The sequence below is a fragment of the Panthera tigris genome, chromosome A1, assembly GCF_018350195.1.
Source record: "Panthera tigris isolate Pti1 chromosome A1, P.tigris_Pti1_mat1.1, whole genome shotgun sequence".
Lineage (NCBI taxonomy): Eukaryota > Metazoa > Chordata > Mammalia > Carnivora > Felidae > Panthera > Panthera tigris.
In genome coordinates, this window is record NC_056660.1 from 1019072 (window position 1) to 1046995 (window position 27924).

Consider the following 27924-nt stretch of genomic DNA (forward strand, 5'->3'; position numbering starts at 1 on the left):
ATAAACAGCTATCTTTTCACCATGTCTTCATATGGTGGAAAGGGGTGAGGAATCTCTAGGATTTTTTGGGTTTTTTAAAGTTTATTTATTTTGAAAGGGAGAGAGAGAATCCCAAGCAGGCTCCACATTCTCAATGCGGAGCCCAAGGCAGGGCTTGATCTTACGAACCATGAGATCATGACCTGTGCCAAAATCAAGAGTCAGATGCTTAACAGACTGAGCCCCCAGGCACCCCAGAATTTCTTTTATGAGGGCATTAATCCATTCATGAGGGCTCTGCTTTCATGACATAATCACCACCTAATGACCACACCTTCACATGCCATCACATTGGGTATTAGATTTCAACATAAGAATTTTAGGAGTATACAAACATTGTAGCACATAGTCCTTGGCATGAAGCAAATACTCAACAATTGGTAGCTTTTGTCATTATAATTTTCATTGTTTTGGGTCCTCCTTCAGTATTTATTTTTTTGAGTTTTTATTTATTTATGTTGAGAGAGAGAGAGAGCGTCAGCTGGGAAGGGGCAGAGAGAGAGAGAGAGAGGGAGAGAGAGAGAGAGAGAGAGAGAGAGAGAGAGAGAGAGAGAGAGAGAGAGGAAAAAATCCCAAGCAGGCTCTGCAGAGTCAGCACAGAGCCCAACGTAAGGCTCGAACTCACGAGACTGTGAGATCATGACCCGGTCAAAATCAGGAGTCGGACCCTTAGCTGACTGAGCCACCCAGGTGCCCCAGGTGACGTAGTTTAATTGACATGATGCAATGTTTCTAGAATGACAGGAAGTAAAACATTGGGTAATCTAGGACATACATGATTTTGGACCCCTTATTCTTATGTGGGGATTCTAGAGTATTTTGCAGTTTGGACCAAACTTACCTAGTCTTAGTATATAATAGATACACAATAACTCTGTGTTAAATTATTCTTTCTATTTTACAGTTGAGGAAATTGAGACATGAGATTGAGTCAGTTGCCTGATGTTAACACAGCAGTAGTGTTAGAAATAAATTCCCTAGGTTCCTGTTCACAGCTCTTTTTCTTAGCTGATTAATTATGTGGTTTGAAATCCTGATGAATCTAGAATAAGCTCATACTAGTACCAGCCCTGTGGCCATATGTATTAGTTTTTAAAAATTTATATCTTTCCACATCTTAAAATATGCACAGATAAATTTATTAAACAGTGATGTTTTAAGTACAATTGATCATCATTCATATTTGCAAATTTGCCTCTTCTCTAAAATTTATTTGTAACCCCTAAATCAATGCCCATGACACTTTTCAAAGACATGTGCAGACATGTGCAGAGTGGTAAAAAAATGTGAATTTCCTGAAGTGCATCTTCCTACTGAGGTGTGGAACAAGGCAGAGCTTTCCCTTCTTGTCAGCTCATCCTGTAAACAGGTCTCCTTTTCATAGTCTAATTAGTGTACTACCTTTATCGTATTTTGTCCTTTTTATTGGTGATTTTGCTTCATAAAAGATCCCCTAAACATAGTATTAAAGTGCTGGCTAGTGTTCCTAAGCACAAGAAGGCTGCTTTTTGCCTTACAGAGGAAATAAGTTGTGTTAGGTGAGCTTCATTCAGTTTACAGTGAGTTTAATGTTCGTGAATCAACAATATGGTATACCCAGAAAAAAGGAATAAGAAATTCACCAATCTGTAGATGAGGCAACTCCAAGTGCTAAAATAAAACCTATAGTGCATGGTGAAGCTGTGGAAAAGAAGGAATAGTGACTCTATTTATGGATTCATGGACTTAGGACTAATTAAAGAAAAAAAAAACAAAAAACAATGAAATAGCATTGTGGTGAGACTTTGAGCTTACAACATGTTTCCCAGGATCAGGACAATGTTAAAACGCTCCTTGCCTCCTGCTGGCTGGCTCACACATTTTAAGGAAAAACGGTGTGAAAAATGTTAAACTTGTAGGCAAGGTGGGTTCTGCAGATCAGAACCAGGATGCTGTGGAAGAATACCAGCTAAGTGATAACACAGGAAGAAGGGATATCCAGACAAGCAGGTTTTCCACACTGATGAGACTGGCTTGCTTTCACAAGGTCAGTGGCAAATGAACCCATATAATACAAGTGGTGTCCATAGCCCCTGACCTTTAAGTCATTTAGAGACCATACAACCTTGCTAGAGTGTGCCAGTGCCAAGAGTGGTTTTATGTGTAAATCCTTCGTGGTGCATAGAGCCCCAAATCCATGAGCGCTTACAGGGAAAAATTGAACTGTGTGCCAGCCCATTGGAGGTGGGACAGAATGCATGCATGGTTATCTAAAATATTCTGGGATTGGTTCTCCCAACTGCTTCATCCTAGAGGTTGAAGGTTTTCAGAATGAAAACCTTGCCTTTGAGGTTTTATTCCTGGATAATATCCATTGCCTTGAAGAACTCAAAAATGCCTATCTCAGTGTAGTTCCTTTTATGTCCCCAAACACTGTGTTTCCCATCCACCCCCTCGATCAGGGCACACTTAAAGCTTTCAAGGCCTACTTCATGAGAAAGCTTTTGAGGCTCTCAACACCAACAAGGAAACCACCTTGATAGATTACTGGAAGTCAGTCACCATACGCACTGTGATTGTTTTGGCACAGCTTAGGACAGCATCGAGCAGGCTACTGTGAATAATTGTTGGGGAAATGTTTGACCAGACTGCGTTGAAAAGTTTCAGAGGCTTTGAAGGTGTTACAGAAAATAAAAGGAACAGTGTTAAAAACATAATGTGTGTTGCACCAAGTAAGTGAAGAAGGCTTTGGGGCCATGCAGGAAGAAGATGTGGAGGAAATTTTGGTAGAGAAGGCAGTAGAGCCACCGATGAAGACCTGGACAAGATGACCAAAAAAGGCATCAGATTCAGTGATGCAAGGCAGCCTAAGACTCCCAAGAATTGCTCTTCTAACAGTGGCCAAAATACTGGAATGGAATTCTGCCTTGGGAAAAAGTGTGTGTGTGTCAGTGACACACATGGAAGAATGTGACTCTGTACTTGAACAAAGCCTCAAATTTAACACCACTGTGTTTGCCCCTTACGTCAAGACGCTTAAAAGATTTGAGGTGAGAAGTTAAGCAGACAAGGCTGACTTAATTCTTTGAAGCCAGTTTGGGAGGGAAAGTTGCTGATATTGTCCACAAGTTGCAAGAACCAAACTCTTGAGGTAGAACTGCCAGATGTCACCATGTCACCCTCATCGACTTCTTCCTCTTCTGCAGAATAATTGTCAACAACCTTTCCCTTGGTTTTTATGGGCACGCCAAAGGTTGAGAGGTTTAACCACACAGTGCACTGCCCCATTGTACATCCTGCAGGTCCACTAAGAGTAAGACGTTAATGTTTTTATAAAACTTTAAATGTTTAATCTTTGGTTTTTTTCCTAGGACTTTATTTGCATTAGTGTACAATATATAGTGTGTGTTAACAGGACTGAGTATGAGTACTGTATGGTATGTGTGTATTGTATCTGTGTACTGTGTGTGTGTGTGTGTGTGTGTGTGTGTGCACATACCTGAGTGCGTCCGTAATCCTAGTACAGTACGCAAAAATGCTATAATCATAATGTGTTATAAAGAATCTACATATAATTATTTGTAAGAAATATATATGAAATCAAGGGTGTTTTCAGCAGAAACAAGGTTATGCATTGATGTGACCAGAGGCTTGCAGGAACCTAACCTTGTATTTCCTTTTGGAGTAATGGTTCAGTAGTGTTCATGGTGACCGTCTAGAACTTAAGTACCTCAGATATTCTGTACCTTTTTTCCTAGATCAATAGGTGGTATGGAGAGCACCTTATGTTTTGTCCCTTATGGACAGATCATTAGCTTATTTTAGATTTTATGTGTGTGTATGTGGGCGGGGGAAGGGGGAAGCGTTTTCAGCTGTAAATAATGCTACAGTTAACATGGTGAAAACATCTGAGACTATTATCTAGAATAAGTTTCTGAAATTGTAATTGTTGGGATATAAGAATATATAGTTGGAAGCTTGATAATATTTTTGGTAATTCTTTTCATCGTTTTTTTTTTTTTTAACTTTTAAAATTTAGTATATAAATATACAAACTATATATCCAGTACAGGGAACTAGTATGTATCAGATGGCCATAATAACTAAGAACTTTTTTCTTTCTCAAGTAAATTTCAAAAAGCCTAGTTATTTGCAAAATTCAGGTTAACGACCTTGCTTTTTTTTCTCCTTTTTATTTAAAAGTGGCAATTGTCTTTTTATGGTTTTTTAAAAAATGTGCTGGTGGTATCCATTGAAGGTCACAAAGTTCTGTAGAATGAATGATTACTACTGCTTTGTCTGTAGTTAGGACAGATTCATACTGATCCTTTCAGATTAAGACTATGGTAAACATAGTAATAATAACATAATTTGGTTATACTCTTATACTTTTGTGTGTTCCCTCCACATGACCTAGATATTCATTAACACCAGGAAGTAAGAAAATTAGAGGCAAAAATAAAATGTTTCCCTTTGCTTCTCTGTAGGGTTCAGCTCCACCCCCTTCTCCAACACCTAACAAAGAGATGAAGAACAAAGCCGTTCTCTGCAAACCTTTAACAATGACGAAAGCTACTTACTGTAAACCTCACATGCAGACCAAATCTTGTCAGACAGGTAACTTAGGAAAATTTGACTTAACACCTCACTCACCGAAATTCATAATTGTCTCAAATAATAGGCTACGGAATATATCTGCTTGGTCACTTTGTCATTCCCTGTTGATTTTGCTTATCCGATTTTAGATATTGCGTTGAGAATACAGCATAATATTTAAAATCATTAATGAAAAGCTGTGTTAAAGGTCTAGAATAAAAATTATGTCACAGGTGAAAAGCTATATTAAAAATTTCCTTGGGGCTAAAATTCACTAAAGTTAAAGTGTTGCCTCAGAGATCACCTCTTTAAGAGTGACCTGTAATGTTAACAATTCTATTTCCTTGTCAGAATGCGATGAAATAATTCAAATATGTGTTTTTATGAGATTTAAATGTATCTTAATTGATTAGATACATATTTTTGCAGGGGTTATGAGGGGAATCTAGGCTATCTGGAACTATGTAACATTTTTAAGGGATATTTTCTTTGTATTAAGAAAAAAAAAAGACCTAAATTCTATTTTTATTCTCTTTAAGTTAATACAGCTGCTATATTTAGTTTTGTTGTTTTTACATCACCTAATTTTGTGAAAACTGAGAATTTCTTTTAAATGGGAACAGAGGCACTTAAATATTTCTTTGTTACCAAATTATTTTAACACTGAGTAATGATATATAAGTGCTCTTTAAACACATTTTGTATTTTTAGATGATAATTGGAAGACAGAATATGTTCCAGTGCCTATCCCTGTGCCTGTGTATATCCCAGTACCTATGCACATGTACAGTCAGAATATTCCTGTTCCTACTACAGTTCCTGTTCCTGTAAGTCGGACTTTAAGTTCTTTTTCATTATGAGGTTTATCAGGCATTAAGTGGGAGAACAGTGTTGTTGTAATTACTATCTCAGTGAAGCTAGTAGAACAGAGGGTTGAGTCTTCAGCTTCACCAGTTAACTTAGGTTTGGTTGACTGTCAGTGTTTGATTTGTGTTTAATCAAGTAGATCCTTAAAGGTGAAGTTTAGCAAGTGTCTGCATCTGCTTTATGCACATGGTGTTTTATATTCGAGTTCATTGTAGAGAAAAACATTTGTAAAGTTTTCAGGTTTAAAACTGAAACACGGAAGAGAATTTCGTATATATTATAATTACATTATTTTGTCCTAAAACACTTGCGGTACTTAAGACACTATGCCACGGCTTGGCTGTCCCAGTCCTCTGCGGGGTGGGGCAGAAGTACCTCACTTATTTTTCTTTAATGTTTATTTCAGAAAGTAGCTGGCTTATATTCTGGGCTTACTCTGTTGTAGTTGATATCTCAGTTTTGATATGTGTTTCTTCCCCCAAAGCTTTTATCCAATGTCGTATTATAAAGAAGATCCTGTGTTAGAATAATTTTTAATTTGGAAAATTATCTTTTTTTTTTTTTTTTTAAAGAAAAGACTTTATTTTTAAGTGATCTCTGCACCCAGCATGGTGCACAAACTCATGACCCTGAGATCAAGAGTTGTATGCTCCACCAGCTGTGCCAACCAGGTGCCCCCGGAAAATCATGTTTTAACATGGAGTAAACTTAACAGTAAATACTTTGCTTAATTAGGTGCCGGTTCCTGTTTTTCTGCCTGCCTCCTTGGACAACAGTGAGAAGATCCCTGCAGCAGTTGAGGAGCTAAAAAACAAAGTTTCCTCAGATCCTCTTGATGCAGAGCTGCTTACAATGACAGATATGATGACTGAGGACGAGGGGAAGACGGAAGCTGCCAACATCAACAGTGAGCTGCTCTGTATTTCACTTTGCAAATAAGTGTATTATTGGTTTTCAGAGGGTTGTAATTGTTAAAGTATGTTCCAGAGCATATCATTAAGTTTCAACTTGATACGGGAATGGGGGAGGCATTGCAGCAAAGATGTATTTGAAGAGACCCATACTCTAGCTAGCCACAAGCTCTCTTGTGTCAAGCCCAGTTTCAAGCAGGAATTTGAATGGTCCATGTTTTAATTATAATAGGATTTGACTTCTAAAATTAACTCAGAATTTTTCCTGTTTTAGTGGACTACCTCAGACACAAAAACAACTTGTAGTCGGCTTTAATAATGATCCAAACTCTTATATTGTAATGGTTATCCCCAATTTGTGGGCTGTACTTAGTAATTTGCATTATCTAAACGAGGGTTTATCCCAACTTCTGTTAGGGCAGTGCTTGCCAAATGGTATATATGATGAGTATGCCATGGATGATTCTCTTAGAATGTTTATTCCTACCCTTACTCCTCTGGTAACACGTAGAGTCCTGTTTCAACCATAAGCTGCCTAATTCACTTTACCCTAGTGTACAATAGAAACACTATAAATTCTCTCTTTCATAATGTGACCTTGTTTGTGAAAGACTTGGTTACAAACAGTGGTTTTGTTTTTTAAGGAAGTGAAATGGGAAAAATGTCACTGTTAATCTCGTAGAAAGGGTATTGTTTTGTGAAACCTTTGTTTCGTGTGTGTGTGTGTGTGTGTGTGTGTGTGTGTGTGTTTCTGTCTGCTATCACCAAAATGGATAAAATGCATATCTTACTGTGGCTTACAATACAAAAATGTTTGAAAGCAACTGATCAGAACATTAGAAAGCTGTTGTAATTGAATGATATGGATAACCTAGGTCACAGTTCGTAAAGAGTGCTGAAAATTGCAGTGATCCACTCTCATTAGTTTATTTTTGACAAGAGATTGCTTTTAGAAATATCATACATACATGCTGGAATTGCTTTACTATCATTAACTTTTGAAGAGGGGCAGTCAGAAGCTTAAAGGATTAAAAGTTTCCATGTACTCATGATTATGTAACAATTGTATAGTATTTTACATTTCAAGATGGCTATATAACTTTTCCTTTTATGACTATTAATACATGTGTTTATTCTTGTTTATATATTGTTCATATATGTTTCCAGACTAAATATAAGTACTGTTTGCCAGATTAAATATAGACTAAATATAGGTGTTTTGATTTGTAATTATATCATGAATTGATTACAGGTGTAATTATTGAAACAGACATAATTGGTTCAGATCTCTTGAAGAACTCTGACCCGGAGACACAGTCCAGTATGCCTGATGTACCATATGAACCAGATTTGGATATCGAAATAGATTTCCCTAGAGGTACTCAAAATGCTGTTATGCTGTTTTATTCTTCCAGTGTCAACTTTGGTTATGGAATTTAGTTATGGAGTCATAATTGTGGTTATGATCATTAACCATTTAATGTTCATGTTATTGCCTTTACTGTTTATATTTGGTTTTGTCTTTTTTTTTACCAAACAAAACTCAACAGTTAACTTCTGAAATGAGGCATAGGACTTAAAGAAAATTTCCTAGAGCCAAAAAAAAAAAATCTTTCACAAAGTAAGATTACTTTGGAAATAGAGAAAAGGTTAAAGAAGTGACTGTTTCTTTTCTTTTCTTTTTTTAAATGTTTATCTATTTTTGAGACAGAGACCGAGCACAAGCATGGGAGGGACCAAAAGAGAGGGAGACACAGAATTCGAAGCAGGCTCCAGGCTCTGGGCTGTCAGCACAGAGCCTGACGTGGGGCTTGAACTCACGAACTGTGAGATCATGACCTGAGCTGAAGTTGGATGCTTAACCATCTGAGCCACCCAGGCACCTCTTTTTTAAAAAAATGATTGTTTGTTTTTAAAAAAATTTAAATAATCTATTGATGGCTAATAAGCACACTAAATAGAATGTAAAGCATTTTGGGGCACCTGGGTGGCTCAGTTGGTTAAGTGTCCAACTTGGACTTCTTCCCTGGCAGTGGAGAGTTCTCTCTCTCTCTCAAAATAAATAACCATTAAAAAAAAAAAAAAAAAAAGAATGCAAAGCATTTTATTTTGAGAAAGATTTGGTATGTCGAAACAGATTTGTACTGAGATCATTTGTTACTTTTTTATTTTTTTAAATGTTTATTTATTTTGAGAGAGAGAGAACATAGCAGGGGAGGGGCAGAGAGAAAGGGAGAGAATCCCAAGTAGGCTCCACACTGTCAGCTCAGAGCCCCTAGGGGCTCAGTCCCGTGAATCGTGAGATCACGACCTGAGCCAAAACCAAGACTTGGACACTTAACCGACTCACCCACCCAGGTGCCCCTGTACTGAGACCATTTAGATCTTAGAATTGAATTTCAGGTTGTAATATTTTTCTGATATTATATATTTTCATGAAAATGTCATATTGTTATTCAGTATACATGTGTTTTATGAGTCTGAATAGGGTTTATTAGAACTCAGACAATTCTCTATTCACCCTCTCCTGTAGCACAGGTTACCCCCTGTATATAGGTGTTTGTTTATATTCTGTGATTAGTTCTTTGTTGCTGGCTGTATTTATGTAACATAAGCCTGTGCTGTTATATTTGGAAATAAAAGTTCTTCTGATTTGATTGTTAGCTGCTGAGGAACTTGATATGGAAAATGAATTTTTATTACCACCTGTTTTCGGAGAAGAATATGAGGAACAGCCTAGACCTCGATCTAAAAAAAAGGTATAAATTAATAGTATTCTTGAATTCAGCCACTATCTCTTTGTAGTGATAACCTCTTTAGTTATAGAGCAAGGATACAGTGAGTGACCCACAGTTGTGCTGAGAATATGGGAAGATTTTTTTCCCTTAGATGTAATAAGACTTCAAGAGTTAATGTCAAAGTAATACATTAATTTTCCAAGTAATAAAAGTGTCTCATATTTGTAACTTCATAGAAGAGCAAATATTACTGCCATTTAATTTTTCTTTTTAATTTTATCCTGACAAAAGGTTGACATAGTTGCTCAAAAAGTAAACTCCATTCTTTGCCAAGAATTGAGACTATTTTCTAGGGATCTGTTTTTTCCACTGTTATTTCTGATGAGACTAATCTATGAGGTTAAGTTACAGTGTGTAATATCTGGTCTTTTTTACGCATGCTAGTACATAGAAGGACATGCTGGACAGTTTAATTGTTTAGGTAGACCAAACCTTAATGTTGTTAACAGATGTGATTTAAAAAAATACTTTATCAACAACTTTACTTATTTCTGATTTTCGACATAAAGCAAGATCAAAAGAAACAAAAAGGATGACTTTCACAAATTTTCCCACAAAGAAAGAAAAAAACTGAAAAAGGAGTGAGTACCTGCAGTAGAATGAAGTTGGACTCCTATTTGACACCACACACAAAAATTAACTCAAAATGGGTTACAGACCTAAATGTAAGAACTAAAATATAAAACTCTTAAAAGAAAACATAGGCCTAAATCGTCACTGCCTTGGGTTAGGCATAGTTCTTTGACAGGATACCAAAAGTACAAGGAACAAAAGGAAAAAATAGGTGAATTAGGTATACTACATCAAAATTTAAAACTTTTATATAGTAAATAATGCCATCATGGAAGTCAAAGGAGCTGAGTGAAATTGAAATTGAAAAGTTCAATTTCTCTCTTACCTTAAGATTTAGAACCCTTTTCAGATTATTTATTAATTATGTCTTAATTTTCTTACCAGTGACTCTCACAGCAGGAGTTATTATGATTTTGATATACAAAGTGGATTATGTAGAAATATGGCATTTCTGGAGATATATTTCAAGTAATGTTATAGGTAGCTATTCTCAGATTTCAGAATACCAGTCAATTCTAAGCATATAAATAGATGTTATTTCTCTTTTAATTTTCATTTGTTGAGGGATGGCTTACATAAAGTCGTGAAATAATGTAGGTATTTTTTTAAAAAAAGATTTTACAATGGTATTTTACTCTTAGGGAGCCAAGAGAAAGGCTGTATCAGGATACCAGTCTCATGATGATAGTTCTGACAATTCAGAATGCAGCTTTCCTTTCAAATATACGTATGGTGTAAACGCATGGAAACACTGGGTCAAAACTAGGCAACTTGATGAAGATCTTCTTGTATTAGATGAGCTAAAATCTCGTAAGTGTTCTGATTTTGTTTCCTCTCCACCCTATTTCAAATCAAGATTTTTGTTATTAACTACCTTTACTTAAAAAAAACATAAATGTAGCTTAAAATATTTTAAGTACATTTAAATGTAGCTTTCATTTTACTTTTAAATTCTAATATAGTCTAAATCAATTTCAGAAAGTTTCTTAATCTTAAAAAAGAGAAAGTTTCTTAATCTTAAGAATAAATAATAATAATTACTAATGTTTTACTTCTTTTTAGCTAAATCAGTAAAGTTGAAAGAGGATCTGCTCTCTCACACCACGGCTGAGCTTAACTATGGGTTAGCTCATTTTGTGAATGAGATCCGACGGCCAAATGGAGAGAGTTATGCACCTGACAGCATCTATTATCTTTGCCTTGGAATACAGGAGGTTAGTAATTTGATGGCTATTTTTGGATATAATGTTAATAAGAAAGGTTGTTGTGGTAGGGGTGCCAGGTGGCTCAGTTGGTTAAGCATCCGAATTCAGCTCAGGTCATGTTCTTGCAGTTCATGGGTTCGAGTCCCGTGTTGGGCTTTGTGCTGACAGCTCAGAACCTGGAGCCTGCTTTGAATTCTGTGTCTCCCTCTCTGTGCCTCTCCCCTGCTTGCACTCTGTCTCTCTCTCTCTCAAAAATAAATAAACCTTAAAAGAAAAACAAAAAAGGTCGTTGTGGTAGTTTTGGAAGAGAAAAATGTTACGTTTCAAGAATATTAAGGGTGGCTTTATGGAACATAATGATTTCTTGGCTTGCCAAGAAAGAAAAAAGAATTTACTCTATTTGAATATATAATACTAGGATATTCTAAAGGATTTTCTTAGTTACTTTGTATATAGGCGTTTCATAATGAGATCTGTTCCTCAAAATCCTCAAATTCTTGAAAACTGTCATACCAAAACCGAAAAGAATTCATGTTTAGGGGCACCTGGGTGGCTCAGTTGGTTAAGCGTTGAACTTCAGCTCAGGTCACGATCTCATGGTTTATAGGTTCGATCCCCACATCAGGCTCTGTGCTGACGGCTCGGAGCTTGGGGCCTGCTTCAGATTCTGTCTCCCTCTATCTCTGCCCCTCCCCCACTCCTTCTCTTGCTCTCTCTCTCTCTCTCTCTCTCTCTCAAAAATAAACATTAAAATTAAAAAAACATAGAAAAATGGTGTTAGGGACAAGTCACTTGAAACTCCTGCATCTATCTTTTGTTACACTTAGCAAAGCTGTATATTTGTTGCCATATATATGATAATCAGGATGGCGTCATTTCTTCCTTAAAATTGCAAATAAATGAATTAACATCCTGAGGTGTGATCCTATATATGTATATACAGATCCATGCTGGTATACATGTAAACAGAAAAATGTGTTCCTTTGCAGATAGTGAGTGGATCTGTTTCAATTGTACACTCCTGATGTTTCTAACTTGTTATATAGGTAAATTACTCTTTATTTTTTTGGAATCATCTTATAAAAGAAGATCATTCTTTAGGGGTTTAAATAAGCCATATATCTGTGAACCTTGATTGATGAGTCTACTTTCCGTAATAGACATAAATACCAACTGTAGGTGTTGGCTTGTAATTCTGAACAAATTGTTCAGGTTTGAGCCCAGAGGTCAGAAAGTATCTTAGCTTAACATCCTATGTATTTTTTAGCTGTGATAAATGATAGAAGGAGCTCTTTTTACGTAGAGTTTTGTTTATAGCCCGAGAATTTAATGTTATGTTGCCAACTGATGTAGTCACTGAAATTATTCAGAAAACTAGAACTGTCTTAATTTGTATTTTAAGTTGTGTTCTCTTCAGGGTAGAAATTTGCCCAAGATTACATAAGTGGTAGTGGGAAGGTAGCACATGGCTGTAAATTATTGTATGTTCAAGGGCCATCATATATTTTGCAGTAGCAACCTAAAAAATATATAGTAGGTTTTACTTTTCCTTATTCTTCTTTGATAGATTTATACGTACCTTAGCCTCATATTTAGATGGTGACAATAGGTCATCCACCATTCCAGATCTCAAAATCCCTGAAAACTAGACATTTTACTCTTTAGTTTTTCAGAAAAACTCATTTGGTAGTAAAACCTGAGTTGAAGAGTTGTGAAGTTTTTGTCTATTTAGTGTACTTTCTGTTTGATCATCTACAGAATATTAACTACATAATTCACTATAGAATAGTTAATGTTTCTAAAGGAATAAAGGGTACTTTCCTAGATCACTTTAGGAATATTATGTAAATATGTACATGCCCTGAATTTCCTCTGTAAAATCCAAAAAAGTTATGAATTCCAAAACATATCTGGCCTCATTGGTTCTGGTTCAAGGTTTATAGACCTGTGTGTGTTCCCCCACCCCCCATTTTCATCATACCTAGGAGTAAAAAAGAGTAGGAATAGCAGGCAAAACCATCTCAACTGTCTGATTTCAAAATAAGTTACCTGTTACATAATAAAGACTCTTCTCTAGAGCAAATAGGATTGGGTTTTACTCTTTGTGTCTTACACCATGCAGGCCCTATTGTAGGCACTCATTAACCTGGATAATTGTCAACAGCTAGTACACAATAGACCTGTATTGTCCAGTTTTTCTGCTGCTTTTTATTGTGTGTGTGTATTTAAGATGGTGGAACAGTCTTTTTTTTAAAAAGAACATTTATATCATCATCTTGGAAGTAGTTCAGTTGTTCAGATCAATCATTTTTAAAGTGTAGAAGAGGATATTAGGTTTCTCCCAAGTTAACTCAGGAAGGAAAGAGATTGAGTTCTAGGCTCTTATTTGTGTTGTTTTAATGCAGCTCTACTTTTTGGTATGTTTTGGGGTTCTGTATAAAATTTCATTTAAAAATGGCTTCCAGAAATTCAGCTTAAAAAACTAGTATCTGAATAATAAAATTTTAAATCACAGGGTAATAAAAGACAACAAAATGAGCAGTCTCTGTCTTACCCATCTCTGTTCCACTTAGTTCACCTCCCTGAAGTCAAATACTCTCCGTTGGCTCTTTCCTTTCCTCGGACATTACTTTGCATATAAAAATATAATGGATTTTTGTGTATTCATCTTATATTCTGTATGTACCAATTCATTATTAGTTTTGTTAGGTGGTGTTAAAGACAGTTTTGCCTCTTTCTTTCCAATCTGCATGTCTTCTTTTTCTTGTCTTATTACATTGGTTAGGGATATCAGGCCTCCTTCCCCCTCCCAACATTGAAAGCAAATGATGAGAGCAGAAACCCTCACCTTGTTTCTAATTCTTGAGGAAAGATGCTTCACCATTAAGTATGATGTTGCCTATAGGTTTTTTGTAGTTTCCTGTTTGTTACCAGGCCAGGGAAGAGAACTTCTATCCCTAATTGGCTGAGAATTTTTCTTAACCTTTTATTTTGTTACTGAGGGTTTTTATCATAATCGGTTACTGAATTTTGTCAACTTCTTTTTCTGCATCTATGGAGACAATCATATGGTTTTTCTCTCTTATTCTCTTAAGAGAATTAATTTTCAGATATTAAATCAACCTTGAATTTCTGAGAGATACTGCATTTGATAATGATATATTAACTTTTTTATATACTGCTGATTAAACTTGCTAATTTACTCTTAATGGCTTTGCAGAGGTTCATGGAGGATACTAGTCCATAGTTTTCTAGAGATCTTTCCCTGGCTTTGGTGATACCACTGGCCACATAAAATAAATCGGGAGGTGTTCCTTTCTCCTACTTTTTTTTTTTTTTTTTTAAAGCTTGCTTGCTTTTCCTTCCTTCCTTCCTTCCTTCCTTCCTTCCTTCCTTCCTTCCTTCCTTCCTTCCTTCCTTCCAGAGAGCATGAGCTAGAGAGAGAGAGAGAGAGAGAGAGACAGTGTCAATCTTAAGCAGGTTCCACACTGGTGTGGGGCTCGATCCCAGGACCCTGGGATCATGACCTGAGCTGAAATCAAGAGTCGTATATTCAACCAACTGAGCCACCCAGGACCCGGCCCCCCCGCCTTTCTTCTCTTTTCTGAAAGAATTTGTGAGAATTGGTATTATTCGTTTCTTAAGTGTTTGACAGAATCCAGTGAAGCTATGTGGGCCTGGTTTTTTTTTTTAATTTTTGTGGGGTTTGAGGTAGTTTAAATTACTAAGTCAGTTCATTTAATTTTTATACGGTTATTTAAGTTCACTCTTTATTTTAGTTCATTTTACAGTTTTGTCTTTAAAGAAATTTGTACACTTGATCAAAGTTGTCACATATTTGTTAGCATGGGTTGATGTTGATAGGTAGATAGCAGCTTAAAAATGTAACGGTTTATAATGATAAAAAACATAGCCCTTAGTTTATACATTGTGAAAAACAAATGGCTAGTGGGATTGGGCCTAATGGGGCTAGGGTTCTGGTTTGCCTGTATTGCTGATCTAGCTAAAAGTTTATCAGTTTTCTTTTATTGATTTATTTGGAGAGCCAGCTTTTGGTTTCATTGATTTTTCTCTGTTTTTCTGTTTTCTCTTTTTTGGAGACTCTGACCTCCATTTGTTTTCTTAATTTGTTTTCTTTTTTCCAACTTAAGATCATTGATCTTAGACCTTTTTTCTTTTCTAGTAAAGCATTTAAAGGTATACATTTTCTTCTATCAACTAGTTTACTTGCATTCCATACATTTTTTAAAATATTTTCATTTTCCTTAAGTAAAGAGAATTGGCTGGCTACCCTATAACTCTATTATAGGATGTTGAATCTCTGGATTGCTTTTTACTGAGTGGGTTATTTAAATATTAGAACTCCAAATACTATTAGAGGTTTGAGATCTAAATGGATTGCATAAGAAGGAATTATAAATTATGTCTTTAAGTTGGTCTTTTTTTCTAATTTTTTTTTATTGTGGTAAAATACACGTAACATAAAACTTACCCATTTTAACTGTTTTTAATGTACAAGTCAGGGATATTAAGTACATTTGTAATCCTGTGCAAACATGACCACCATCCATCCCCATATAGCATAACTGAAACTCCGTACCCATTAAACAGTAACTCATTCTCTCCTCACTCCGCCCTTGGCAGCCATCATTCTGTTTTCTGTCTCCATAAGTTTGACTACTTACGGTATCTTGTATAAGTGAAATCATACAATATTACTCTTTTTGTGACTGGCTTTTTGCACTAAGCATAATATCTTCAAAGCTTATCCATATCGTAGCATATGTCTGAATTTCCTCCCTTTTTAAACAGGGTCTTTACATTTGTTTCCTCAGAAATTTTTTTTTTGCTGCTGAACTATACACTTTAGAATGGTTAAGATGGTAAATTTTTCTTTTCTTTTTTTTGTTTTTATACCATAATTGAAAGAAGTTTTTTTTACTATTCTCATCATTGGACATATTTTCACAGACTTGATTTAATTTTGTAAAAGGCTGTATGGTATTTATAAGCAGCTTTAAAAATAATCTTAAACCTCAGTGTAAAGATAAGCTATCTAAAATATACTTTACAGAAATCATTGCTGTTTAATGTTACTTCAAGGATGTGTACAGAAATAGAAGCTATTTTTGGAAGAGTGCATATTTTTCTGTTGCATTTATTGATTTTGTTTGCATCTGGGAGTAAAATAATGTCAAAGAAGTAGGACTTTTTTTATATTTGTTTATTGAAGGAATAACATCTTTAGTTGTGAGGACCGGGTGTTGTGAATGTAGGTAGTAAATAGGTAGCCGATGTTTAATTAGTACTGTGTGAAAGGGGTGCACAGCATTTTTTTTCTAGCTCACAAACAGAATAGCTGATATTCCCCCCTGATTGTATAAGGATAACAGTTATTGTTAAAAAAGAAAATTATGTGAACTCCTACAATCATGATCATTCTTTCCTCTCATCCACTCTTACCTTACACATGTGAACACACGCCCTGCACACCAAATGCATTGTCAGTGGAACTGTGGATACCGTTTTCCTGAACCTTCCCCACTTCATCATGGTTAGCTAAATGTGTATGCTTCTCTGTATTTTTTTATGAACATGGCAAAAGATATAATAGTTTGTCAGCTAAGAACATGGAGCCATATTAAACTCTTTTGTACTATAGTTTCTTTCCTTCTGTTTCTCAGCACATTGTGACAGTCCCTCTAAGTCAACTGGAACGGACTTAACTGTGTGTATTTCATACTACATTTAATTTAGTCATTTCAACAATGATGAGCATTCCCTTTGCTTCATAAAATTTTGCTATTATAGATAAACAGTGTACACCTTCTTTCCCCTCCTTCCCCAGATCTTACATAATGATCCTAAAGATCTTTTTCAAAAAAAAAAAAAAAATTTTTTTTTTTTTATGTTTTATTTTTGAGAGCGAGAGACAGAGTGTGAGTGGGGGAGGGGCAGAGAGAGAGGGAGACAGAGAATCTGAAGCAGGCTCCAGGCTCTGAGCCATCAGCACAGAGCCCGATGCGGGGCTCGAACCCACAAACTGTGAGATCATGACCTGAGCCAAAGTCTGATGCTTAACCGACGAGCCACCCAGGTGCCCCAATCCTAAAGATCTTAAAGATCTTATTTCTATGAGATTAGATTTCTGAAAGGGTATTATTAGACCATAAAAAAAGCATATGTTTTGTTTTATTTTATTTTTTAAGTTTATTTACTTAGAATGTGCACATGCAAGCGGGGGAGGGGCAGAGAGAGAGAAGAGGAGAATCTCAAGCAGGCTCTGTGCTGTTAAGTGCGGAGCGTGACACAGGACTCGAACTCACGAAACTGTGAGATCGGGACCTGAGCCAAAGTCTGACGACTAGCCACCCAGGTGCCCCAAACATACTTTATATTGTAAAAGCTATCACGATATTGCTTCCCAAAAGTGCTGAGGATCTTTTTAGTTGGCCATTTGAGTTAGCTTTTCTGTGAAGTTTTGCTTTGTTGGGTTGTTTATCTCTTTCCATTTGTGAGAATTCTTTGTTTATTCTAGATAGTTATTCTCATTTTCCAAAAATTTTTCCAAAATTTCTTATCTTGAAAAATGCTTTATTCAAGAAGAGTTAGAACTCCATTTACTATATTAAAAACTAGAGTAAATTCACTTATTAATTTGAGCTTGTTAATTTGAGTTCTATTATATAGAACTTTTTAAAATTCTATTAAAATATGCATAACATTTTAAAATGTATTTAATCTTTGATTCAGAAGGGCCTTAAGAATTTGCCTTATTTTTCACAGCAGTGGTGTAATGCATTCAGAGTTTTGCTAACCTTCTTTCATTGGTTTCTTCAGGAGACACTAGTTAACTGTTTATTGTATGCTGAATACTGAACATTGGAGTAGATATTAGAGATTACTTTTTTTTTTTTTTTTTTTTTACTATTTACTGATTTCCATGCACTGTACTAACTGCTTGACATGTCATTTAATCCTCTCAACAACCTTACTGTTCTTCTCACCATTTTTTAATGATGAAGGAAAATTAAGTAGCTCACCTGAGTTTATATAGCTCATATATTTTGAATCTAGTAAGCAGTCTGACTTAAAAGCTGTAATATGTTCTGCCCAAGGATTTGGAACACATACAAAAATAATATTTAAACAGTGTTGTTCTCATGGTATGGTATGTCAGTGGCACAGAGGTGGGACTAATTGGTTCTATAAGGATGTAATAGTGGGGAAGATCTTTAAATTGAACTTTGAAGTAAATATAGAAATTCTAGGCAGGAGGGATGAGGGAAGAACATTGGCATTTCAAGAACAGAGAAAAATATATACAGGGCACAGTTTTCCAGGAACTGCTTGGCATGGCTGGAATGTAGAATATGAAGTGTAGAGAGCTTTGGGTGCAGGTGGGGTATGAAGTAGGTAACAGTCATGCAGCAAAAGGCCTGTATTTATTGTTAAAATGTTTAGACATCTTTTATCCAGGTTGAAACAGGAAAAAGTTTTAAGTGTTTTTTAAAGATCACACTTGATTTTTTTTTTATTTTCCTTTGGAGGTAGGCAGCTAAGGGTTGCAGTAATATTACTGAAGCACAAATTATTGTGCAGAGCTGCTGATTTGTAGCTAAATTAATGGTGGGTTGTGTTTACATTGTTTTTAATGAAGCTTTATGCAAGTAGCATTTTATAAGACCATCAATTTTAGACACCTATAAGTAGAATCTCTTAAATATATCTAATAACCCTTAAATGATGAGTGTCTTATATTCTCAACATACTATTTATAAATTGTTATGCATATTGTTACATATAATAGGTTTTTGCTTAGCTAGTTTTCTAAAAACATTGTCATTACATATATACTATATTAGTGACAATTCATGTCTAAACAAACATGTTACTGACTGAACATTTTCTAAAACATGATTTTCAACTATGTTAGTAGACTTATATTCTACTTCTCAAATACCAGTGCCAGAATTTCTGCTTAAGTAGATAGATACTTACCAATGTGCTGCTTTGCATTTTTAATCCAAAAGAGAACAGAGCCCTTGAAACTTAGCTCATCTGAAATAAGTGCTCTACGTGTAAAATACACATAAGATTTCAAAGAATTTATATTTTAAAAATGTAAAACGTATTCTGTCTCCTTCTCTTTCTGCCCCTCCCCACTTGCATTATCTCTGTCTCTGTCAAAATAAATAAATAAACTTTAAAAATTAAAAAAAAAAAAAAGATTTCTAAGAAGGGGCGCCTGGGTGGCTCAGTAAGTTAAGCATCTGACTCCTGGTTTTGGCTCAGGTCATGATCTCACGGTTTCATGGGTTTGAGCCCCACGTTGAGCTCCTCTGTGCTGATGGTGCGGAGCCTATTTGGGATTCTCTGTCTCCTTCTCTCTCTGCCCTTCTCCCACTCACACTGTCTCTGTCTCAAAATAAATAAATAAACCTAAAAAAATACATAATAAATAGAAATGTAAAATATCTGATTAAGTTTTATATTGTATGTTTAAAGTAATGTTTTAGATATATTGGGTTAAATAAAATATTTAACTATAACTTCTAAAAATATTTTAGAAGTTTTAGAAAATTTAAAATTATATGTGTAGATCACACTATATTTTGTTGTTTAATGATACTCTGTGCAGTGGTTCCAAAATTATCTCTGGATCTCTAGTTCTCTCAAATATTGTTCCAAAGCATTCTAAATGCAATGAGAAACCAGAACCCTTATAAAGGAATTTATATTTTGGAAAGAGAATACTTATTAATTTAAATAATTCTGTAATTATTTAGTAATTATTTTTTAGTAAAAATTTTTATTAAGGTTGCTACTCTTGGGGCACTTGGGTGGCTCAGTTGGTTAAGTGTCTGACTCTTGATTTCGGCTCAGGTCATGATCTCATGGTTCATGAGATCAAGCCATGTGTCAGGCTCCGCGCTGGCAGTGAGGAGCCTGCTTGGGATTCTCTCTCTCCCTCCCCCCCCCCCCCCCAAATAAATTAACTTAAAAAAAAAAAGAAAAAAAGATTGATACTCTTTAGACAAGCCTGACCCATCACCGTGTTTTTTCCAGGGTTACTTCCTAGAAGGTGTTGATGGCTTCTCCTTTGCTTCTGAAAAGCAAAAGTTACTGCGCTTTGGTGATGGGGCAGATTAGGTGTTCATAAGTTGTGTAGATTGGGTGTTTGTAAATTGGGACTGCCTTAATGGAAAATAACAGCTATACCATAATAAAGTATTGCTTTGAATACTACAACAATGACTAATAAAGTTTATCGTCATTCCTTCTGTAACAATAACAGCAGCAGATCTTTTGATTTATCGGGGATTGCCAAAAAAAGCACATCTTTTAGGAGCTACTTGGAGTAAAGTGGAGTTGGAAGCATGGTAGTTTTTGGCTTGTTGTTAGGTTCTGAATGTACATAGAAATTATTTCCCCCTTGGGGCGCCTGGGTGGCTCGGTTAAGCGTCCGACTTTAGCTCAGGTCATGATCTCTCTGTGAATTGAAAGCCCCGTTTCGGGCTCTGTGCTGACAGCTCAGAGCCTGGAGCCTGCTTTGGATTCTGTCTCCCCCTCTCTCTCTGCCCCTCCCCCATTCGCACTCTCTCAAAAATGAATAAACATTAAAAAAAAAGTTATTTCCCCCTTATTGCTTGACTTATAGCTGAAAATTACTTCAGGATCATTTCTCTCATTATGATTGCTGCTTTAAATGGTAAGAACAAAAGAGAAAAATTGCTGTTCTGAACATGAGGATTTCACTTCTGCAGTTGTTTTGTATAATGGGCATCAACTTTACATTAAAAAACTATAGTCCCATTAAACAGATTGAATTGTGATATTGTATTTTAACCAATTAATGCTACAGTCATAACACTGAGAATTTGCAGATATTTTTATAGAATTTCTGCCCTCTGACTGACTCATCAGTAGGGAAGGGATCTGACACTGTCAGTTCATTGATTGCCAGGCACTTGCTTTGTCATCCTATTCGCAAGGTATCAGTTACGAATTTTTGTTCTGCCATTTTGAAATTATGCTGTCTCCCTTCTGACTAGCAGGACTAACATTATAATGATCAGTTCAGATGATGATACGCTAGTCTGATATTTGATTATTATATGGTGGTTTTTTTTCATTCTTTTACTTTTCATTTATCTGTGTCTGCATATTTAAAGTTAGGTGTCTTGAGCACCTGGCTAAGTTGCAAGAGCATGCAACTCTTGATCTTGGGGTTGTAAGTTCGAACCCCGTGCTGGGTACAGAGATGATTTTAAAGAAAATAAAACTTAAAAAAAGTAGGTTTCTTGTTAAGCAGCATATTGTTGGGCCTGGCTTTTTTTTTTTTTTTTTTTTTTTTTTTTTTAAGTCCAATTGACCAATCTTTGTCTTGGTATGTTTAGACCAACAAACCTTTTTTTCCCCTTTATATAAAGAACCAGATAGTAAATGTTTTATTTGTCTTTGCAGGCCACACTGATATATCATGCACCCATTCAGCTCTGCCATTGCAGTATGAAAACAGACTTTGGCAATATGCAGATGTCACTTGTGTCTGTGTTTCAAGGAAACTTTACTGACAAAAATAGGCACTGAACCAGCTTTGGCTCTCATTTGCCACCCTGGTTTAGATCTTTTATACTTAGTATAATCACGGCTGCCATTGGATGAGAATCTGCCATTGGTTGTTTTGTATTTGTTTTATCTGTTCATTATTGTTTTTTTTTTTTCTCTGCTTTCTTTTGAATTAGTTATTTTTCTGTGATTCTATTTTGTCTCTACTGTTGGTTTATTTTTTGCCTCTTAAATAGTTTTGTTGTGGTTGCCCTAGGATTTATAATACGGGTCTTCAGTTCATTATCTACCCTCAAATATTATTGTACCACTTTATGTATCACGTATGAACCTTATAACAGTGTCAGTTTCCCATCGCCTGCCCCTTTGTTGTGTTGTTGCCATACATTTAACTTTTACATTATTTTATTCCAGATTCCACTGGAGATGGACTTTGCAAACTTTAGTTTTTAAATCATTCCTTAACAACTCTCATGGTTAAGATTTGTCATAGTAAGTTATTAGAGTCAAGTTTGTACTGACTCATAGGAGTTAGAGAGAAGCAGTAAGTAAAAAAGCATTCCTTAACAACTGAGTGCTAGAAGAGACCCTCAGACCACTGCAGAATAACATTTCATCCAATTCAGAATTTTTCTTTAATAATTTATAATTTAATTACTCTTACTTGAAAATCTAATTTTGTTTTCTCCATGTTCTATATAATGAACATTGGAACCAGATATTCTGTTTTTATCTGACAGACTGAAGATTTCTGCTAGTTCTTACATTCTGGATTCTTGGGTTTGTATTTCAGCTTTGAGTTTTTTAAGCCAAAGAGTAATTGGCAACTTTGATTCTTTATGATTTCTAGGTATATAGATAAAGCCAGTAATCTCTCCTGTTGTATTATGTTAGTGTGCCTGGTTTTTTGGTTTTTGATTTTTGGTGTTTTTTTTTTTTTTTTTTTTTTTTTTTAGATATAAGCTTTCTTTCTTAAGACATATTGTATAAGTATATATTCACTCTTTATAATAAGCTGGTTTTCCTTCAAGAAACTTTTTTTTTTATTGTAGTACTTGTGTGGTAGTAATCGAAAAGACAACATATTCATTGATCCAGGATACCAGACATTTGAGCAAGAATTGAATAAAATACTTCGAAGTTGGCAACCAAGTATACTTCCGGATGGTAATGCTCGCTTGCTGTCTCTCTCATATATATATATATATATATACACACACACACGTATATATATATGTGTATATATATATACGTATATATATATGTGTATATATATATATACGTATATATATATGTAAAATTTTTCAGGATTGAGAGTTTTTAATGTAACTTCTGTACTATTGTATCTGTCTCCTATGAGTATTCTGGTTCTTGAGGTAATCCTCTCTTAAATAAAAGTGTTGCTGACTTGCTACTGGGATTTTTATTTTTACAGAAAGTATGTTAAAAATAATTAGGAAATAATTTAAATTAGTGTATTTTTCAGAGTACTTATTCATGAACTCATCTGTTCATCTTTTGTTGAATTAGAAATGAATGTAGTTGATAACTAGTGTTTATAAAGAACTTTGTAATAAATGTGACCTGCTTTCTCTGGAGTAAGAAACTGGGTGTGTATTCTTAAGCCCTGCTGTGGATATTGTGATACAAATTTCTCTAAGAAATCTGTTTTAGATGTGTGAAGAAAATGTGTTTGTGAATGGAAATCGCCTATTTTTTCTCCCCAGCAATCATGCAGATTTAAATTCCTTTCTGACCGTTGTATGCTTGTCCTATAGAAGACCAGAAGCAAACATCTAGTCTCTTATTCCAGAGATGCTAGCTCCATAGTCTTGTGTATTCCCTAGCTTCTTTTGTCATAGAGCTGCATAGGTAATTCTGAAAGTGTTTTGACCTGATGTGAATGGAGGATTGAAATAGGTTTGTTCTTGAATTAACTTTATTTTTTTTTTAGATGGTTAAATGATCATTATTTTATTTGTTGTAATTTTTAAAAAATATTTCTGTTTAAGGGTCAATATTTTCTCGAGTCGAAGAAGATTATCTCTGGAGGATAAAACAACTGGGATCACACTCTCCAGTAGCTCTTCTGAATACCCTGTTCTACTTTAACACTAAGTATTTTGGTCTGAAAACAGTGGAACAACACTTAAGACTTTCCTTTGGCACTGTGTTTAGGCACTGGAAAAAAAATCCTTTAACAATGGAAAACAAAGCATGTCTTCGATACCAAGTGTCTTCCTTATGTGGAACAGATAATGAAGGTAATGTAACATATTTTTATTTTTGTATTGTCTGTGGCAGGGATGGCCAAACTTTGCCTTAGTAAAGACCACCTGGGTCACTTGTTAAGACTCTAAGGACTGCCATTTTCATAAAGTAAGACAACCTATATCTTCTTAAGACATCTTAGTTCATTTTGTTTGAAAAAGCCACATATTTGGTATAACAGATACAAGGAGTGAATAGTACTATTCTTTCTTCAAGATTAGTCTCAGGAAGTTCATGTAATTTTTATTTTTTAAGATAAAATTACTACTGGGAAAAGAAAACATGAAGATGATGAGCCAGTATTTGAACAAATTGAAAATACAGCCAATCCTTCTAGATGTCCTGTGAAAATGTTTGAATGCTACTTGTCTAAAAGGTAAGTGTTAATGATATTTAACTTTTTAAATGGTAGTATAAGTTAGTTTCCTTGAATTTAACACTACCAAGAGGTGACTTTTTTCACTGATCTTTCTTAGATTTTTCTCTCACTTCTCACTCACATCTAATGTTTGTAAGTCTCATTATTGTAAAATACCTAGCTTATACTTCATACTTTAAGGTTCAAGCATATGTTAAGAAATTGTTGTTTAGTGAAGTTATTACTGTTATTGTCATCTTTTAAATTACAGCAATTCCAATAATTATATAAAGCATAGGACACAAACTTTTTTTTTGTAAAGGGTCAGATAGTAAATATTTTAGGCTTTTTAGGCTATAGAGTCTCTATTGAAGTTAATCCATTCTGTTGTTATAGCCAGAAACCAGCCATATACTATTAAAAATAAATGGTCCTATAGTATTTTTATAGTATTTGTAGTATACAGTTTTATTGTGTTCTAAAACCTGAGACAGACAAGTGATGGGCTATAGTTTGCCCACCCACTGGTGAAAAGGTATGTTCAAAGGTAGAAGAGAGAGATGGAGATGAAAATGAAATCTTTACATGTAAGAGAAAATGTTCCTTTAAGAAGGTCTTACATAGTGTTCTGAAAGTACTATACTTTTCAACTATACCACCACTTTGTTCCCTCAATCTAATACCAACAGGCATTTTAGAAAATGTTAAACCATTGAGATGTTTAGAGATCATAAACTATTTTATGCTTGTCCATTGCTTTATATATATGTACTCTTTAATTTTTGAAGGCTTAGTATGAACGAAGAGTTCATTTCCTTATGTCAAGTTGTATAAATTATAGATAGGTCCCCAAATGAGTTCTTAAGAACTAATGATGTCACCTACAGATAATAGTAATATTTTTGACTGGTTTGGGGTGGCCCTGTTTGGCTGCAACAGTGTTAGATCTTCCAGTGGTGGTAACTCTTAGTTGGAAATCCCTATCTCAGTATTGTTGGTATTTTAAAAGTTAAATTTCTATTGTATAATGCTATTAGGTATTTTTATTTTATGGGCTACTATATTTCATCAATTTTAAGACACACTTTTCAAATTTTACTATCTCTGAAACTGGGATGCATGTTATAATTGATACAACTTAAAATTATAATTGACAGTGTTCTACTTGTTTAGTGGCAACATTAAAATAATGATTAAAAATATTATTTCTTTTGATGGTGTTTTGGATTCAGTGAAATAATGGAATTCAAATGGTGGGAAAATAATCTTTTATCACAGAAATTAACTTTGAAAATATCTTAATGATAAAAAAAAATTAATATAAGTAATGACATGATCTGACCACATAATATGGTTAGTAGTAATAGCATTGTTCTTGGAAGAAGAAAAGAAAGTTGTGGGGAATTTTGTATATATACTGTGAAATTGACTTTCTCCTTTCTCCCAAAGTCCACAGAATCTTAATCAGAGAATGGATGTTTTTTATTTGCAACCAGAATGCTCTAGTTCTACAGATAGCCCTGTCTGGTACACATCTACTTCACTGGACCGAAACACCTTGGAAAATATGCTTGTACGGGTTCTTTTAGTAAAAGATATTTATGATAAAGACAATTATGAACTGGACGAAGACACAGACTAAAAAGGAACGTTTCAGAAGCAATCGGGATAAAACAGCATTAGATAGTCATGCTGCTAGATCTTTATTATGGAAAACATTTCAAGTTTACTCCTTCTGTTTTGAGTTTTGTAGCAGTGTACCCACACTGGGTATTACCATGTAAATAATCTGTGAGTGAAAGTTGCCATTATTCTATGTAGTGGTTTTAGGATACTTAACAAATACATTCAAATTCTTTTTTTATTATTTATTTGATTAGGTATGTTTGTAACTTTTTACATTACAAAATACGAATGAGAATGTGCCATGTATAATTTTTTTCTTGTAGTAAGAAACATCCATATTGCACAACTCTACTGTTGCAAAGCTTCCTTGAAAGGAGGCTCTTTTACTGGGTTCTTTACCAGATGGTTGTGTATGGGTAGCACTACTAAAAGTTTAGAACTTGCAGTGTCTTTCCGAATTTTTAAAATAAACTGTAAACTAATAGGCTGGGTTTTTTGTTTTGTTTTTTGGGGGTTTTGTTTGTTTGTTTTACGTTTTAGTTACTGAAGCCTTACAAGGTTATGTAGAGAGATACCATCTTCTGTACCAAAAATAGACAAGAGAATGCTGTCGATATTGGTGTACTGTAATGTGAATCTATACTGGTGAAAACAACTTTTTGTTCCCCTTATTAAAACCTTAGTGTCCTTTTCTCATTTGTGGCTTTCTGCATCACCCCAGTCAATAATATATATATATATATGTGTGTGTATATATATATATGTATGTATATATGTGTGTGTATATATATATATATATATATGAAGAATGATGTTGAAAACATGATCATTGAGACATTTTCTTTGTAAAAATGTCCAATGAAAGTACAAAATTCTGTTTTCTGTGCCAACCATAAGTATCCCAAATCCCATTCATTTATAGAAGTTTGATTTTTCTTTTTTCCCCTTAAAGATACAGATCATGTTGCAGTATCTGAGTAGTACTCTAAAACTTTACCAACTTTATTAGGATTTTTATATTGCCTTCAAATACGACTGATGGATACATTGGATAAAATTATTTTTAGAGATGCCGCTCCTAAAATAGTTGTTACAGAAGGTCGATCAAGTTTAAATAAGAGAGTATCACATTTTTACTATGAAGATTACCAGTGTAGTAATTCTGATATTTCAGATGATTGAAGAACAAAGAAAGAAACTGATGGATAAAGTCTATCTCAAAGGAAATCACATTTGATGTTAGATTGTTTGGCTTTTAAAATTACTTCTTATAGAAGATAAAAGCATTTTAAAACTTTGTGCTTCTGCATAGCAATTTATCTGTTTAGACCTTTTCTTTTAGAATAAGGAAGTTTACTTAAAATCCTACTTGATACAGACTGAGCAAAATGCTGGCTGCAAATTATTATAAAGAAACCATTTGGCTGACTTCATAGAGCATGTATGTAATCATATTGTTTTGTTTCTGATTCCTGACTCACCATGGTGACATTAGTTTTTTAAAATTGTTGTGGGGGGTGGGGGGTGGGGCGGAATTTGGGCTATTTTCCACAGTGATTAGGCAACGTCTACACATCCCTTAGGTATTTCTCCTTTGCTTAGGATAAATGTTAGCATTCAGAAGAAATTTTCTCAATCATGATATAGAAAAATTCACAAGTATAATCACTGTATTTTTAAGCAATAATTACCAGAAATGGTTTTGGCATAAAATTACTTTATAATGTCCTAATTTGTTTTATAAGTTTGAATAACATACCTGTCCCTTAATTTTATATTTGTTGATTTGATAATCACACAGCAAATCTGATATTACTTTACTAAAATAGATTGCTCATTGTCTATTTAATTAAGAAAACTGGGTAACATTTAAAATATATACTATAAAAATTTCCTCACACTTAACCTTTTTCCAGAAGTACTTTAAGCACTTTTCCTATAAATGCATATTGTTGATTAAAAGGTGGTTAATCCTAGCCATCTTTTATTCTTCACAGTGGTGCTATATTCCATCAAGAGCAATAACGTTTTCCCCAAATGTCACTTAATGTTTATTCTCCCAAATACCATACATTTCTGCCGCAGTGCTACTGTTAAGCACCTTGTCTGGCTATTTACATCTCATTTAT

At 34.6% G+C, this 27924-nt stretch overlaps 1 protein-coding gene across 2 annotated transcripts in view; it reads left to right on the forward strand.

Annotated features, from left to right (window-relative positions):
• Nucleotides 1-26487, forward strand: part of ZMYM2 (zinc finger MYM-type containing 2) — a 103805-nt gene extending 77318 nt beyond the window's left edge. For both annotated transcript variants that reach the window (XM_042959365.1, XM_042959737.1), the window contains 11 exons: nucleotides 4506-4635; nucleotides 5326-5441; nucleotides 6217-6388; nucleotides 7645-7770; nucleotides 9057-9151; nucleotides 10405-10573; nucleotides 10826-10977; nucleotides 22593-22707; nucleotides 23553-23804; nucleotides 24067-24187; nucleotides 25619-26487. In XM_042959365.1, coding sequence (XP_042815299.1) covers nucleotides 4506-4635; nucleotides 5326-5441; nucleotides 6217-6388; nucleotides 7645-7770; nucleotides 9057-9151; nucleotides 10405-10573; nucleotides 10826-10977; nucleotides 22593-22707; nucleotides 23553-23804; nucleotides 24067-24187; nucleotides 25619-25811 — 1641 coding nt within the window. In that variant the 3' untranslated portion in view covers nucleotides 25812-26487. The remainder of the gene's footprint in view (nucleotides 1-4505; nucleotides 4636-5325; nucleotides 5442-6216; nucleotides 6389-7644; nucleotides 7771-9056; nucleotides 9152-10404; nucleotides 10574-10825; nucleotides 10978-22592; nucleotides 22708-23552; nucleotides 23805-24066; nucleotides 24188-25618) is intronic.
• Nucleotides 26488-27924: the final 1437 nt, after the last annotated feature.